The sequence below is a fragment of the Dendrobates tinctorius genome, unplaced genomic scaffold, assembly GCF_039654945.1.
Source record: "Dendrobates tinctorius isolate UK_male_01 unplaced genomic scaffold, ASM3965494v1 ptg000512l, whole genome shotgun sequence".
NCBI classification, from domain to species: Eukaryota; Metazoa; Chordata; class Amphibia; order Anura; family Dendrobatidae; genus Dendrobates; species Dendrobates tinctorius.
The window spans coordinates 395,212-413,495 of NW_027362171.1; the positions used below are offsets into that span (position 1 = coordinate 395,212).

The following is an 18,284-nucleotide window of genomic DNA, read 5'->3' on the forward strand; positions in this document are numbered from 1 at the left end:
AATCCGATCCGATATTTTTCAATATCGGGTGGTATCGCTCAACACTACTTATGAGATAACTCTGAAAAGCGGCAGTGGATCCCGGTGATTCTGAGACTTTTTTTTCATGACTTCATATTAGTGGTTAAATTTCTTTGATATGACTTGCGTTTATTTGTGAAAAAATGGAAATTTTGCAGTTTTCAAACTTTGAATTTTCAGTTCCTTAAATCACAGAGATATGTCACACAAAATACTTATTAAGTAACATTTCCCATATATCTACTTTACATCAGCATAATTTTGGAAGCAATTTTTTTGTTATGAAGTTATAAATGTTAAAATTTGGCCAAAGATTTATAATTTTTATTACACCAGTTTTTTTCAGGGAACGCTTCACATTTAGAAGTTACTTTGAGGGGTCTACATGATAGAAGATACTCAAAGGTTACACCATTCTAAAAACTGCACCCATCAAGGTGCTCAAAACCACATTCAAAAAGTTTATTTAACCCTTCAGGTGCTTCACAGGAATTTTTGGAATGTGGAAAAAAATTTTTAAAAAAAATATAACTTCAGATCCAATTTTATTTATTTTAACAAGAGTAACAGGAAAAAATGGACCTTAAAATTTGTTGTGTAATTTCTTCTGAGCATGCCGGTACCCCATATGAGGGAGAAAACCACTGTTTGGGCGCACGGCAGAGCTTGGAAGGGAAGGATTGCTATTTAACTTTTTGAATGTAAAATTTGCTGGAACAATTGGCAGATGCCATTCTGCATTTGGGGAGCCTCTGATGTGCCTAATCAGTGAAAATCCCCACAAGCAACACGCTTTTCGAAACTAGACCTCTCTGGAAACTGAACTAGATGTTTGATGATCACATTGAACCCTCTGGTGCTTCTTAGAAGTTTATAACGTTGAGACGTAAAAATAAAAAAATATCAAATTTTCCTCAGAAATATGTTTTTAGCACAAAATATTGCATTTTCATAAGAGTAACAGGAAAAATTGCATCGCACAAGTTTAACATGGAGAAACTGGTAAAAGATTCTCTTCAAGGAGGAAGCAGATAATTTACTAAAACCACTGAGACATTTCTACATTTCCCAAACTCTAATACAAATATGGGACGTCCTGATAAATGCATCAATTACTGGAGATAACGGGATAAGAAATGTGTAAATGTTTCTTTTATATATAGGTTGATAGAGAATCTTGCATCTTACTTTATAATGGTTTCTATGGGTCTAATGTACAGAATTAGTCATTATCAGTGGTTACTAATAGTTTGCAGTCATTCTTTTCTTTTTCCGAGCAGCTCCGTTTTTTTATTCATTCCAGATTTAAACAAAATAATAAAGCATTTAGGGAAAAACACACAACCTAAAAGTCCAGCACTGGAAGCCATCACCGCAAATATCTCCACAGCCACCATGGTCTTCCCTCTGGTGCTCAGATAAGCGGGGATCATAGAAATCCAGACACTGAGGAACACCAGCATGCTGAAGGTGATGTACTTGGCCTCATTGAAACTGTCCGGTAATGTCCTCACCAAGAAAGCCAGGACAAAGTTCACAGCTGCCAGGAGCCCCAGATAACCAAACATGGAGTAGAACCAGCTATCTGAGCCTTCATTACACTGAATGAGGAGAATCCCAGGATGAGACTCAGTGTCCAGATCTTGGAATGGGGGAGAAATAGACAACCAGAAAACACAGATTACAACCTGAAGGGAAGAACACAACACTATGGTATAGGGCAGTTTCACATTCAGCCATTTTCTCCAAGTGCTTCCAGGCTTGGTGGACTTAAAAGCAACACAAACCATGACAGTCTTGGCGAGAAGTGAAGAGACGGCTACTGAGAAGAAAAATCCAAAACTGGTTTCACGTAATCTACAAGTTACATCATTGGGACGACCAAGGAACAAAAACACAGAGAGAAAGCTGAGAAAGATGGAGACAAGGAGGAGGTAACTCAGGTTCCGGTTATTGGCTCTCACAATGGGAGTGTCCCGGTAGGAAATAAATATCCCAAATGTGAAGCCGGTCACAAGGCATCCAAAGACCGAGATACAGGAGAATACAAAAGCCATTGTGTCATTCTGGTAAGAGTTGAATTCCACCACTTTAGGCAGACATTGGTCTCTCTTCTCATTTGGCCATTTGACATTTTGGCATTTCATGCAGCTCTCGCTGTCTGTAGGAAAATTTCACGAAGTGTTACTTTTATTGTGGGAAGAATAGCTATCTATCTATTATCTATCTATTTATCTATTTAGAAAAAATGGAGCCGAACACTTTCCAAATAGGTGGGTGCACAGGCCTCCCGGCAAACAATCTGTATACTTGCCAAATATAAAGTGGGTACGCAAAGTATTCAGACCCCTTGAAATTTTTAACTCTTTGTTTCATTGCTGCCATTTGGCAAATTCAAAAAATTTCTTTTTTTTCTCATTAATGTACACTCTGCATCACATCTTCACTGAAAAAAACAGAAATGTAGACATTTTTGCAAATTTATTAAAAAAGAAAAACTGAAATATCACATGATCACAAAGAAGGTCTAGGAAGAGTTCTGGTGGCCCTAAACGTCTTCAATTTAAGGATTATGGAGGACACTGTGCTCTTAGGAACTTTGAGTACAGCAGAAATTCTTTTGTAGCCTTACCCAGATCTGTGCCTTGCCACAATTCTGTCTATGAGCATCTTGGCCAGTTCCTTAGACCTCATGATTCTCATTTGGTGTGACATGTGCTGTTGCTTTTTCTGGAAAATTGGGCTAGTGTTTGGGTTATAGTTTGTTTTTTATGTTGAGTCTCAAGAATGGCTATTTCAGCATATAACGTGTTTATCTGTTTGTGTAAATAGGAGGAGATTGAAATCAGCTCTCCTCCGATAACCAATTTGTGGGCCTCCCACAGGATCAGGGCTGATACCTCACCATTGCTATTTTGGTCAAAATAATTAAATGTCTTGGTTATACGTTCACGCATTGGGGGGTTATGTAAAACCGATTAGTTAAGTTGCCAAGATCTGCAAGGGGAAAAGGGTTTATTTAGTCAGTCATTTCTAGAGTTACTATTGAGTGATCAGAGGAAACATTGGGTAATATATTGGACCTTTTTGCACTAGAGATATTTTTTGGGAATAAAAATATAGTCTAATCTATGATAGGACCCGTGGGGGTGAGAATAGAAAGTAAAATCTCAATCATTTGGGTGCAAGTATCTCCAAATGTCAATCATTTGCGAGGAGTGGACACGTTGCTTTATTCTGCTAAGATCTCTAACGGAAATTGCGCTCTTCTTTTTCATTGTGTCTATTCACGGTTCAAGCGCAACATTTAGGTCACCTCCTATAATAAGGAGACCTTCTTTAAAATGTTCTATTTTTTTCAGCATCGCTAACAACCATTTCAGAAGTTTCTTGTTGGGGGCGTATAGGCTGCAAATCGTAACTAAGTTCCCTGCCAATAGGCCCTTGACCAGCAGAAATCTCCCCATAGGGTCAGATAATATTTTTTGCATCTGAAAGGGTAGACCTTTTGCTATCACCACCGAGACACCCCTCGAGCCTGCTTGAGTGGTGGTAGCGTGGAACTATGTGTCATAGTGAGCACGTTCAAAATTGTGGATTTTATCTGGTTTTAAAGTGAGTTTCTTGCACTAGGAGAACATCCGCTTTTTGTTTTTTGAGATGGGCCAGAGTGTGTCGTCTAGTAGTAATAATAATAATAATAAAATTTATTTCTATAGCGCCGACATATTCCGCAGCACTTTACATTTCAGAGGGGATTTGTACAGACAATAGACATTACAGCATAACAATAATCACATAGATTATAACAAATAACACAAGGAATGAGGGCCCTGCTCGCAAGCTTACAGTTTATGAGGAAAGAGGTAGACACGAAAGGTGGGTGGTAACAGTTGCCCTGATTGTATGCACCAGCCATAGTGTGCAACAGTACAGACACAGAGGGCTAATGGATGCATAAAGCTTGAGGGAACATGATGCGGGGAACCTGGTTATGGTAAAACTTTGTACTGTGTCACCCAGGGATAGTTAGGTTAATGTGTTGAGGTGGTAGGCCAGTCTGAATAAATGCGTTTTCAGGGCACGCTTAAAATTATGGGGATTGGGGACTAATCGTATTGACCTGGGAAGTGCATTCCAAAGAATTGGCGCAGCACGTGTAAAGTCTTGGAGATGGGAGTGGGAGGTTCTGACTATTGAGGATACTAACCTCAGGTCATCAGCAGAACGGAGGGCGTGGGTAGGGTGGTATACTGAAACAAGGGAGGAGATGTAGGGTGGTGCTGAGCCATGAAGTGCTTTGTGGGTGAGGGTAATAAGTTTGTTCTGGATTCTGGAGTGGATGGATAGCCAGTGTAATGACTGGCACAAGATAGAGGCATCGGTGTAACGATTGGCGAGGAATATGATCCTGGCTGCAGCAGAGTAACTTGTGAATTAAGGCCATGTGCATTGAATATGGCAAAGGAAAATACCTTATCACGAGTATCCATGAGTATGAAGGGGGGAGTTGGTGGAAGTCTGTTGGATAGGTGTCCACTGTTGCTTCAGTTGTTCCATGACGTCCAAATTAGTCAGGTATGGAGGAAAAAGAATGGGGGGTGTAGAGGGGTAGAGAGACAGAAAGGGGGAGTTAAAGAGAAACAACATAAGTTTCATCTTTGAAACAATTCTTAGCAAACTACTAAAGATTTGGTCAAACAACCTTTCAAACATATTTGTCGGCAAACAAGGGAGACGAACTGCAGCACCTATAGCCTTGATGGGCATGTATTCTGTGGTAAGATGTGGTTAGGGGATGTGAAAATGGTAGGGGAGGGGATGAGTGGGTGTTAAAAGGAAAGGTTACGGTAAAGCAACACTCATAATGTCATGGGAATAGAAATACAATAACAACAGCATCGCCAGGAATAATGCAAAAGAGGGAAGAATTTTTGTGCCTGGGTGAAGACAGTTCGCATTTTCATGTTGCTTCTGTGTCCCCCTTTGATAATGGTATCTTTGTTGACTTCCTCTTCGGTCTCTGTGCCTTGGGAGAGCCTGCGGTATTCTACGGGGATGGGGCTATAAGGTCAGGAGAAGAGAAGCCGTGTGGAAGGTCTCTAGGTCAGGATAGGTTTCCAGGATGATATCTAGAGATTTGCAAGCATTTCTAATATCGGCGGATGACCTGGCCTGAAGCCTTTTTTCACCTGCGGAAATAGAGATCCCAAAAGGGAATAGCTAGCGGAATCGGTAGCCTTTATGAATCAGGGCATCTGTGAATGGTTTAAGAAGCCATCGCTTCTTGAGAGTAGTGGTTGAGAGATCTTGAAACAATTTCAGGTGTGAGCCTTCATAGACAATCTCCTCCGACTCATGAGATCTACGCATAATCAGTTCTTTTGTATGGAAGTCTAGAAAACGGCATAGGACATCTCTTGGGGGTTCACCCTGCTTTGGATGTAGAGACCTGTGTACTTGTATAAGTGCAATGTCAGTGGGGTCTTCATCCAGCAGTAGTTTTCCAAAGATCTCCTTGACCGCCTTGGCCAGAGCATCAAATGCCACAGTTTCTGGAAGACCTTTAATTCGAACGTTGTTTCTACGCTTGCGGTTCTCGTGATCCTCCAGGGTTGAATGGATGTCATGCAGTTTGTTTTCGTGGACTTTAAGCTGTCAAGGATGCTATTAGTGTGTTGTGACATAGCTGATTGGCTTTGTTCCATGTATTCTAGTCTGTGACGCTGTTGTGATAAATCATGTTTGATTTCAGGGAGTTCTTTTCCGATAGGTTTAAGAGCTTTGGACAAGATCCGTTTAATGAAGGAACGTGTTACCAAATTGTCGCTTGATTCTCCACCTGTGTCGGTGTCGCTTTCAAGATCATAGTCTGAGCCTTCTTCTATACCATGATCCATATGGCTTGGGGATCTAGTAGGGTCTGGAAGAGCAGTTTGCTTTTTCAAAAATGTATCCACTTCGGCTTCAGTAATGGATTTTAAGGGTTTAGATGTGGAACGTTGTGTCTTCACACCAGATTTCCCCATATTTATACACAGAGAGCTATAGGTTCTTGAAATTGTGGTTTAATCAGGCATCTCCCCTTGCTTGACACTAGAGGGCAGTCTAGGCATTCATGTCAACAGAACGATATAGGCCTGGGGAAGGGAGGCACTTTTCTGAATTGAAGGGATTTTAGCCAGCTATTGGGAACCAGAGTCACTGTGTGTGAAGAAGGCTGTCCAGTGTGAGCGCGGAGCCTCAGATGATCTTATGCAGCACAGTCCGCACAGTTAAAGAAAAAGGTTGGCTATAAGCCTTGGCTGAGGGGACTGGTGGGATCTGAGAGCAATGATTTGCTAACAGCAAGGTAGAGGGGGGGGTGAAGAGTGCAGGACAAGAACTCTTTACAGAGTGACTCACTGTGCCTGTTGAATGCCCCCAGTGCTGATGTAATTCTCCCTCCCTCACACAATTCCCCGCAGCCAATTTGTATGTAAACCAGGTCCTTCCGCAGTTCAGTGTATGTGCTTTAGTCGGCCTGTAGCACCGCAGCTCTGGGCCCCTGTCACACCTCCAGTCATTCAATGGGCGTGATCTGGATTATTATGAATAAGTGCGCCCATCTCCACTCACAAGCCAGGCCCCTATATGTGGAGAGATGCCAGAGGAGATGAGGAGGTGCAGGAGGAAGATGGCGGCAGCGCTCAGCACCACGCTGCAACGCAGTTCTCACCTCGCCCGCCGTGGGTCAGGAAAGCACCAGCCAGGGGTTGAATCACAGGTCAGCCTCCCGGGGGTCCCATGCAGTTAGTGGGGAGAGGTGAAGAGATGCCGGAGGAGATGGGGAAGCGTGGGAGGAAGATGGAGGTGGCCCTCAGCACTACACCGCGGTGCAGCTTTCACCTCGTCCTCCGTGGAACAGGGAGGCACCAGCCGTGGCATGGATCATGGGTCCATCTCTTGGGGGTCCCGCGCGGTCAGCGAGGAGAGGAAGTAGCCCTCCGGTGGTGTCAGGTGCATCTCCCAGCACCAGGCAGTATCTTATTTGCAAGGAAGGCCCAGCGGGGGAGGTAGCCCAGGCCGCGGGTCCACGAGGCAGCAAGTGAGTGGGTAGGGCTGGCAATACGCGTCTCAGGTGAGGTCCGGCCATGGGGGGTTGATAACAGGGCAACCCGGTTGTATGGAGGGGTTGGAAGTGGCTGGATGAGCCGGATGGGGTCTTGGCTAGACAGAGCTCCCTCACATGTGTCCTTCCCCGTCGGTGGCCATCTTGTAACTGTGACATGTACTGTGAGCTGTGACGTCTTAGGCTACTTAGGCTACCTCAAGTACCCTCACTTGTCTTCCCTTCTTTTGAGGTCCATGCCGTCAGACTCTACACCCCCTTCTCCATGCGAGTGGCGGTGGTGTATCGTCCTCCCGGCCCCTCCCATCAGTTCCTGGATCATTTTGCCACTTGGCTTCCACATTTTCTCTCCTGTGACATCCCTACCCTCATCATGGGTGATTTCAACATCCCCATTGCTCTTCCCCTCTCCCCATCTGCTACTCACCTTTTATCTCTAACCTCCTCATTTGGCCTTTCGCAGCTTACTAATTCTCCAACGCATGAAGACGGAAACTCCCTCGATTTGGTCTTCTCTCGGCTTTGTGCAGTGGATGATTTTGCAAACTCCCCTCTCCCGCTCTCTGACCACAATCTTCTTTCATTCTCTATCAAGAACTGCCAGGCTGCTCAGGTCACCCCCACTGTCCAGACTTATAGAAACATACAGGCCATTAACACCCAGAAACTTCTGAAGAACTTGCAGTCTTCATTGGCCCCTATCTCCTCCCTCTCATGTCCTGATTCTGCATTGAAGCATTACAATGAAACACTTCAAAGTGCCCTGGATGAATTTGCACCCCCTATAAATAGAACACCACAACGCAGACGGCGACAACCCTGGCACACGGTGCAAACACGTTTCCTGCAGCGGTGCTCCAGGTGCGCCGAACGTCTGTGGAGAAAATCCAATCTACCCGAAGATTTCATCCATTTTAAGTTTATGCTTAGAACATACAACACTGCCCTTCACCTCTCCAAACAAACCTATTTCAACACCCTCATCACCTCACTGTCCAATAACCCGAAACGTCTCTTTGACACTTTTCATTCTCTACTCAATCCAAGAGTACAGGCCCCAACCACGGAGCTCCGAGCTGACGATCTGGCCAATTACTTCAAAGAAAAAATTGACCAGATCCGACAGGAAATTATCTCCCAATCACCTCATACCATGCACTGTCCTCCCTCCCCCACTGCATCTAACTCACTCTCTGATTTTGAACCAGTCACAGAAGAAGAAGTAAGCAGGCTCCTTGCATCTTCTCGCCCAACTACTTGCACCAGTGACCCATTTCCGTCACAGCTCCTTCAGTCCCTCTCCCCTGCTGTCACCCCTCACCTAACTAAAATATTTAACCTCTCTCTCTCTTCTGGTATTTTTCCCTACTCATTTAAGCATGCCATCATACATCCACTACTTAAAAAACCATCCCTCGACCAAAACTGTGCCGCTAACTATAGACCTGTCTCTAATCTTCCCTTCATCTCTAAACTCCTGGAACGCCTGGTCCACTCCCGTCTTATCCGCTATCTCTCAGAAAACTCTCTTCTCGACCCTCTCCAATCCGGTTTCCGCTCTTTACACTCCACTGAAACTGGCCTCACTAAAGTCTCTAATGATCTGCTAACAGCTAAATCAAATGGTCATTACTCCATGCTAATTCTCTTGGATCTCTCTGCAGCATTCGACACTGTGGATCATCAGCTCCTCCTCACTATGCTCCGTTCCATTGGCCTCAAGGATACCGTTCTCTCCTGGTTCTGCTCCTATCTCTCCGACCGCTCCTTTACTGTATCTTTTGCCGGTTCCTCCTCCTCTCATCTTCCCCTTACTGTTGGGGTCCCCCAAGGATCGGTTCTAGGTCCCCTCCTCTTCTCCTTGTACACTGCCCCTATTGGTCAAACAATCAGTAGATTTGGTTTCCAGTACCATCTCTATGCTGATGACACCCAATTATACGCTTCTTCTCCTGACATCACGCCAGCCTTTCTAGAAAACACCGGCGATTGTCTAAACGCTGTGTCTAATATCATGTCCTCACTATATCTGAAACTGAACCTGTCAAAGACTGAACTCCTGGTGTTTCCTCCCTCTACTAATGTACCTATACCCGACATTGCCATTTCTGTGTGTGGTTCCACTATTACTCCCCAGCAGCAGGCCCGCTGTCTTGGGGTCATACTTGATTCCGAGCTTTCCTTTGCCCCCCACATTCGATCACTGGCTCGCTCTTGTCATCTGCACCTCAAAAACATTTCTAGAATTCGACCTTTTCTTACCTTTGACTCTGCAAAAACACTTACTGTTTCTCTTATTCATTTTCGTCTCGACTATTGTAACTCTCTTCTAATCGGTCTCCCTCTTACCAAACTCTCCCCCCTCCAATCTGTCTTGAATGCTGCAGCCAGGATCATATTCCTCACCAATCGTTACACTGATGCCTCTACCTTGTGCCAGTCATTACACTGGCTACCCATCCACTCCAGAATTCAGTATAAACTTATTACCCTCACTCACAAAGCCCTCCATGGCTCAGCACCACCCTACATCTCCTCCCTTGTTTCAGTATACCACCCTACCCGCGCCCTCCGTTCTGCTGATGACCTGAGATTAGCATCCTCAATAGTCAGAACCTCCCACTCCCGTCTCCAAGACTTTACACATGCCACATCAATTCTTTGGAATGCACTTCCCAGGTCAATACGATTAGTCCCCAATCCCCACAATTTTAAGCGTGTCCTGAAAACGCATTTATTCAGACTGGCCTACCACCCCAACACATTAACCTAATCTATCCCTGTGTGGCAGAGCCAAAAGTTTTACCATAACCAGGTTCCCCGCATCATGTTCCCACATGCTTTATGCCTCCATTAGCCCTCTGTATCTGTACTGTTACACACTTAACATTATGACTGGTCCATACAATCAGGGTAACTGTTACCACCCACCTTTCGTGTCTCCCTCTTTCCTCATAGACTGTAAGCTTGCGAGCAGGGCCCGCTTTCCTCTTGGTATTTGTTATAATCTACTGTATGTGATTATTGTTATGCTGTAATGTCTATTGTCTGTACAAATCCCCTCTGAAATGTAAAGTGCTGCGGAATATGTCGGCGCTATAAAAATAAAATTTACTATTATTATTATTATTACTTTCACACATCAGTTTTTTGCTGTCAGGCATGATCCGGCTTTTTTTAGAAAAAACGGATCCGGCATAAATTTTGGAGAACTGTAGAAACGGATCCGTTTTTTTGCTGGATCCGTCTCTGTTCCTGGAGGCTGGCCAATTGGATCTGAGCATGCGCAGACTTAAAAAACCGGATCCGGTTGCTGGATCCGTCTTTTTCTGGATCTGGCGCATTCCGGCGCCCATAGACTTTCATTGTAGCAAAAAGCTGGAAGCGCCGGATCCGGCGCTTCCGGCTTTTTCGCCGGAGACAAAAAATGTTACAGTAGACGTTTTTTCAAGACGCCGGAATGAGACAAGTTGCCGGATCCGGCAAAAAACGGATGAAACGCAATGCCATCCGGCACGATCCGGCGCTAATGCAAGTCAATGGGGAAAAACCGGATCCGGCATTGCATTTTGCCGGATCCGTTTTTTCCAAAAAAAGCCGGATCGCGCCTGAAGGCAAAAAACTGATGTGTGAAAGAGGCCTTATATAGACAGGTGTACGCCTGTACACATCAAGTCCTATCAGTTTAATTACACACAGCTGGATTCCAATGAAGGAGTAAAACCATCTCAAGGAGGATCACATGGAAATGGACAGCATGAGACTTAAATATGAGTGTCTGACCAAAGGGACTGAATACTTATGACCATGGGATATTTCAATTTTTATTTTTTAATACATTTGTAAAAATTTCTACATTTCAGTTTTTTTCAGTCAAGATGGGGTGTAGAGTGTACATTAATGAGAAAAAAATGAACTTTTTTGAATTTACCAAATGGCTGCAATGAAACAAAGAGAGAAAAATATAAAGGGGTCTGAATACTTTCCGTACCCACTGTATAAAGACCACAAATAGGGAGCAGCACTCTAAAAATTACTTGACACTTTTACCCCCAAGGGTGGTTTCCATGTTAATGCCCAGGCCAATTTTAACAATTCTGACCACAGTCACTTTATGAGGTAATAACTCTGGATTCCATGGAACCTGGAACATATTAACTTTTTTTCACAAAAAAATTATTTCAGGTCCAATTTTTTTTATTTTACCAAGGGTAACAGGAGAAATTGGACTGCAAAAGTTATTGTGCAATTTGTCCTGAGTACTCTGATACCCAGTGGCGTAACTACAAAGTTATGGGCCCCGTTGCGAACTTTCAAATGGTGCCCCCCGATGCCAAACTATCTGGTACCCCATCCTGTTATATACTTATCCCCCATACTGTCATTGTTCTGTAATGTATAAAAGAAAATAAACCATTATACTCATCAGGGGCTTACATGGAAGTCATGTGGATCCATAAAAGAAGTATAATGCACCCCCATAGTCCTCTATGCAATATACTGCACAGTTCATAGTCATCCATGTAGTATAATCAAGTGCACCTCCATAGTCATCCATAAAGTATAATGTAAAGCCCATAGTACTTCATAGTAGTAAAATGTACCTCCTAGTCCTCTTAAATCCGAGCCCCCTGGATCAGATTACACTGCTGGATTACAGATTCATTCATTTCCATCCTTTAGCACAGTATATACATGTATTTATATATATATATACCGTATATACTCGAGTATAAGCCGACCCGAGTATAAGTCGAACCCCCTAATTTTGCCGCAAAAAACTGGGAAAACTTATTGACTCGTGTATAAGCCGAGGGTGCACAGTGAGTGGCCTCAGTTATCTACACAGTATGTTGCCCCAGTTATGATGCACAGTATGTGGCCCCAGACTATGCTGCACAGTGAGTGGCCCCAGTTATCTGCACAGTGAGTGGCCCCAGTTATGCTGCACAGTGAGTGGCCCCAGTTATCTGCACAGTGAGTGGCCCCAGATTATGCTGCACAGTGAGTGGCCCCAGTTATCTGCACAGTGAGTGGCCCCAGTTATCTGCACAGTGAGTGGCCCCAGTTATCTGCATAGTGAGTGGCCCCAGATTATGCTGCACAGTGAGTGGCCCCAGTTATCTGCACAGTGAGTGGCCCCAGTTATCTGCACAGTGAGTGGCCCCAGTTATCTGCATAGTGAGTGGCCCCTGTTATCTGCACAGTGAGTGGCCCCTGTTATGCTGCACAGTATGTGGCCCCAGACTATGCTGCACAGTGAGTGGCCCCAGTTATCTGCATAGTGAGTGGCCCCTGTTATCTGCACAGTGAGTGGCCCCAGTTATGCTGCACAGTGAGTGGCCCCAGTTATCTGCACAGTGAGTGGCCCCAGATTATGCTGCACAGTGAGTGGCCCCAGTTATCTGCACAGTGAGTGGCCCCAGTTATCTGCACAGTGAGTGGCCCCAGTTATCTGCATAGTGAGTGGCCCCTGTTATCTGCACAGTGAGTGGCCCCAGTTATCTGAACAGTATGTGGCCCCAGATTATGCTGCACAGTGAGTGGCCCCAGATTATGCTGCACAGTGAGTGGCCCCAGATTATGCTGCACAGTGAGTGGCCCCAGATTATGCTGCACAGTGAGTGGCCCCAGATTATGCTGCACAGTGAGTGGCCCCAGTTATGCTGCACAGTGAGTGGCCCCAGTTATGCTGCACAGTGAGTGGCCCCTGTTATGCTGCACAGTGAGTGGCCCCTGTTATGCTGCACAGTGAGTGGCCCCAGTTATGCTGCACAGTGAGTGGTCCCTGTTATACTGCACAGTGAGTGGCCCCAGTTATGCTGCACAGTGAGTGGCCCCTGTTATGCTGCACAGTGAGTGGCCCCTGTTATACTGTACAGTGAGTGGCCCCTGTTATACTGCACAGTGAGTGGCCCCTGTTATACTGCACAGTGAGTGGCCCCTCTTATGCTGCACAGTGAGTGGCCCCAGTTATACTGCACAGTGAGTGGCCCCAGTTATACTGCACAGTGAGTGGCCCCTGTTATACTGCACAGTGAGTGGCCCCTGTTATACTGCACAGTGAGTGGCCCCTCTTATGCTGCACAGTGAGTGGCCCCAGTTATACTGCACAGTGAGTGGCCCCAGTTATACTGCACAGTGAGTGGCCCCTGTTATACTGTACAGTGAGTGGCCCCTGTTATACTGCACAGTGAGTGGCCCCTGTTATACTGCACAGTGAGTGGCCCCTGTTATACTGCACAGTGAGTGGCCCCAGTTATACTGCACAGTGAGTGGCCCCTGTTATACTGCACAGTGAGTGGCCCCTGTTATACTGCACAGTGAGTGGCCCCTGTTATACTGCACAGTGAGTGGCCCCAGTTATGCTGCACAGTGAGTGGCCCCTGTTATACTGCACAGTGAGTGGCCCCTGGTATACTGCACAGTTTGTGGCCCCAGTTATACTGCACAGTGTGTGGCCCCAGTTATGCTGCACAGTGAGTGGCCCCTGTTATGCTGCACAGTAAGTGGCCCCATCATGTTGCTGCTGCCCCTGACTCCCTTACAAAAAAAACAAAAAACCTGTATGCTCACCTCCGTCGCTGCCCCCTGCTCATCAGCGTTGCGCTCTGCAGTGACTGTGCAGGCAGAGAGCGATAGCGCTCTCTGACCTGAATGTCACTGCAGAGGATGCAAGACAGCAGAGCGCAGGGACTGGTGACTATGCCTCCCAACCCCCCCGTTCATACTCACCGGGTCCTGGCGCTTGTCTCTTCTGCAGCTCCCCTGCTTGTTCCATGTTTGTCGGCGCTGCTCTCTTCCTGGTTCAGCGGTCACGTGGTACCCACTCATTAAATATGCGCATATTTAATTTATCCTGTGGATTTCACACTCTATACATACATTTGAGGATTTCTTCTGTCACAGAGTGTGCCCGATTTGTAGTTCTCCCCTCTCTGAGTACTGTTTAGGATTAATTGAGGCTAGATATAATTATTTACATGTGACCATATTGTATATTGATCTAATAACATATGGTTTATATCTATATATATGATTACCTGCACAAGGTGTAGAAGCAGGGTTTGTGCGGGTTGCTTGATTGTTTTTAAATGTTTTTATTCATGTTGTCAATAAAGCTTTTTCCCTTTTATAATGTATTGGTGTGCACCTCATATAGTGGTCTTGTTAATAAACTTGTCAACTCTTGATCTGCCTCCTGTTTGTGACGACATCCCATATTCCTGCGATTTCTACAACAGCGGCGGTGACCACTGCAGACAGTGCTGAGTGGTGACTGGTGCAGACAGTGCTGAGTGGTGACTGGTGCAGACAGTGCTGGGCGGTGACTGCTGCAGACAGTGCTGGGCGGTGAACGCTGCAGACAGTGCTGGGTGGTGACTGCTACAGACAGTGCTGGACTGTGACCACTGCAGACAGTACTGGTCGGTGACCGATGCAGACAGTACTGGGCGGTGACCACTGCAGAAAGTGCTTGGCTGTGACCGCTGCAGACAGTGCTGGATAGTGATGGTGGCAGTGAATAGTGACCGCTGCAGACACTGCTGGATGGTGACCGCTGCAGACACTGCTGGGAGATGACCGGTGCAGACAGTGCTGGGCGGTGACCGCTGCAGACAGTACTGGTCGGTGACCGATGCAGACAGTGCTGGGCGGTGACCACTGCAGAAAGTGCTTGGCTGTGACCGCTGCAGACAGTGCTGGATAGTGATGGTGGCAGTGAATAGTGACCGCTGCAGACACTGCTGGATGGTGACCGCTGCAGACACTGCTGGGAGATGACCGGTGCAGACAGTGCTGTGTGGTGACCGCTGCAGACAGTGCTGGGCGGTGACCGCTGCAGACAGTACTGGGCGGTGACCGGTGCAGACAGTGCTGGGCAGTGACTGCTGCATACAGTGCTGGGAGATGACCGGTGCAGACAGTGCTGGGCGGTGACCACTGCAGACAGTGCTGGGCGGTGACCGCTGCAGACAGTGCTGGGTGTTGACCGCTGCAGACAGTGCTGGGTGGTGGCTGCTGCAGACAGTGCTGTGTGGTGACCTCTGCAGACAGTGCTGTGTGGTGACCGCTGCAGACAGTGCTGTGTGGTGACCGCTGCAGACAGTGCTGGGTGGTGACCGCTGCAGACAGTACTGGGCAGTGACCGGTGCAGACAGTGCTGGGTGGTGACCGCTGCAGACAGTGCAGAGGCTGAATTCCCTCACACCGATCCCTGAGTGACGTCCTGCTCTGCAGTGTGTGAATGAGGACGATGCGGAGCCCATCTTCTATAAGAAGGTGCCGGATGCCGGTTACACCCCTCAGACTGTACATACCGGTTATATTGGAGATCTCGCCTTCTGGACACGGGACGCAGTCATAGCAGCAGGTGTGAATTGTCGGTTTCCCCTTTTTCCAGCTTCCAGGTGAGCAGCGGGATACTGGGACCTGAGAAACAGAAGAGAACGTTACCGAGGGACAAAGACTGAATGCTGATAAATGAGACCAGTGAAGGAGCCACAGGGTGGACAGGCCGCAGGACAATTTAGAGGGTGGGAGTGAAGGGGTTAACTTGTGTGACAATCAGGAGGGGAGGGATTTGTGGTGGTGTTCTGGAGTCTGATTGGTGGGAGGGAGTTTTGGAGGTGGGGTTATGGGGAGATATATAAGGGATGGGGAAGGTTCCTGCCTTCTCTTGCACCCTGGATCCTGCTGCCCACCCTCCCTTCTTCCTGTCACATCGGTGGGGGATAGGTCCAGGTTAGAGGCTGGTCCAGTGGTGATGGCATTTGGTGGGAAGGTGCTAGTAGGGTATTGTGGCTTCTGTGACAGTCCAAGGCCATTTGGGGGCGTAAGTCCTGTGAAGTTAGGGGAACTAATTTAGTGCTATTAATACCTCATTCTCTGGGCTGGTGCGGTGCGACCGATGAAGATTAGGAAGATTGTGGGTTCTGCCTCTGCACCAGACCTATCAGCTGGGTAATGTTATATAATGTTCGGGGTGCCAAGGCTGTGAGCGCCCCAAATTTGTGGCAATGTTTAATAAAAGGCTGCTGCGGCCATTTTACCCAAGTCGCAGGAAGTCAGGGGTTTATTTCATGGATATTAGTTATACAGGTAAGAATTGATGGTTACATTTAACACGGCCAATAATCCCTCTTTAATTTGTCATGAGTAGAGACAAATGAATTAATCCTGAGAAATCAAATTTGTGATGAATGTTAAGAAATCCGCAGATCCCAGACAGTGCAAATGATTTGTGATTTTATTCATTCAAACCCCCCGAAAAAAATGCTGCCTCCATTTTACACATTGCACAAGATTACATTAGTCACAAAAGGGTCAAAAGACTTGAGGTGCAAACATGCAGTTACCTCATCACATGGTATAACTCAGGCAATGAGGTCAGACTATCACAGGCAGTATAAGAGCTGAGGCAGGGAATGCAGCAGACATTTTACAATTATTTAGAGTAGTGAGAGAACAGCAACACTCACAGCTCAGCAACAGATATCAGAAGAGAAAGCTCTAAACTATTGGACTAAAACTCCAGACAGTAACATGTTGTGTGGAGCTCTGCAGGCAATGAGAGTAGTATTCTGTAAAGAAAACAGAAATTCAAATGATAGGTGGGAGAGATAGGAGAGGAGCCAGCAGAAGCAGTGTCATACGCACCCGGTGTCCTTTAGAAAAGCCGGCAATTCAGTGCGCGATACAGTGAAATCATACTGACAGGTTTAATAAAGAACCGAAACAATAGATATAGACACATAGAAAACACACACACACACATATATATATATATACACATGTCCTTGAGACACATATATATATATTTATATATATTTATATTACATAGGGTTTATTTACATAGAGTTTCATAGATTTTATTTATTTAGATTATATAGAGATTATTTATATAGTTTCATAGAGTTTATTTATATTTCATAGAGTATATTTCATAGAGTTCTACATGAATCCAAAGGGAGTTTGTAGCTATATTCCGCGCTGCCGCTTTAGACAAATTCCAGGAGAATGCTGTATGATTGCAGTGGTTTTATTCTACGCGTTTCAGGGGTCTCATGCCCCCTTCATCAGGAAATACCACAAATACATACAGGTATCACAGACATAAATAGGTTTGTAAGGATGCTGGATTTCAAAAAAATGAGCGCCAACAAGTCAGATGATGCAGTGTCAAAGTTCAATGACACCACATGGTTAACAGTTAACCTAAGATATATTACAAAAGAATACGTATTTTAAAAGATTTTTTGATTAAATTTTCGTTTACAAAACAGATAATAAAGTCAAATTTACGATTTAAACAAAAAAAAAAACAAAAAAAAAACAAAAAAAACAAAAAAAAAAAAATATAGCTACAATATAGCTACAAACTCCCTTTGGATTCATCATTTCTTTGGTCACTGAAGACCTGTGGATCTGCAGCAGCCGCTACCTACACGCTCTTATCTCATCCTAACCAGGTGAGCATATTTCATGATATACTGTCTTTTGTAACGTGGATAAGACCCTATTGCGCTTTTTTGTCTCCCCCTTTTTTTGCAATAATAGAGTTCTACATAGCATAATAGCCGCAAAATCAATTGCCGGCTTCTATAAAATCATTCCCCAACCCGACATGAAATGACACATGGTTACATACAGTAAACCATTTCATTTCATGCATTTTATTAAATGTCCCTGACTAATAATTAAATTAGGGTTTGTGTGTAAAATTTGGGACGTCTAGGTGTTAAATTAAGGGGTTAATTCGTTGGGAAAAAATGCGTGGGCTCCTGCGGCAAAATCACAACCAGAGAGGTAAATCAGGTGAGTGAGAGCAGATTTTAATTGCCTTGAGAGAGACCATTGTTTTTACCCCCCGGCTACATGATCGCAGTGTACTGGGGATTAGGAAAACATCTGAAGTGATGGCCGGGGGACCACCACAATGCAGGGAGACTACGGTACACAAGATGAGGTGCAAAGAACAATGGGTTAATTTATTTACAGGCAAGGAATGTAGTGTTAGGAAAGTGTAAACAGGGGTATGCAATGACATAAAACAATTTACAATAGTGATATTCTCTAGCTGGACTGTACAAATGACACAGTGCACCAACTATGACAGATCAGTGTATTCTTTCAAAAGGCAAAACAATAC

The 18,284-nt window shown here is 45.4% G+C and overlaps 1 protein-coding gene across 1 annotated transcript in view; it reads right to left on the reverse strand.

The window, feature by feature from the left end:
* Positions 1 to 1,277: 1,277 nt before the first annotated feature.
* Positions 1,278 to 18,284, reverse strand: part of LOC141078144 (vomeronasal type-2 receptor 26-like) — a 102,880-nt gene continuing 85,873 nt past the window's right edge. Inside the window, exons 4-5 of the mRNA XM_073564974.1 lie at positions 15,454 to 15,565; positions 1,278 to 2,182 (exon numbers count right to left, since the gene is read on the reverse strand). Of these exons, the coding sequence (XP_073421075.1) occupies positions 1,278 to 2,182; positions 15,454 to 15,565 (1,017 nt within the window). The remainder of the gene's footprint in view (positions 2,183 to 15,453; positions 15,566 to 18,284) is intronic.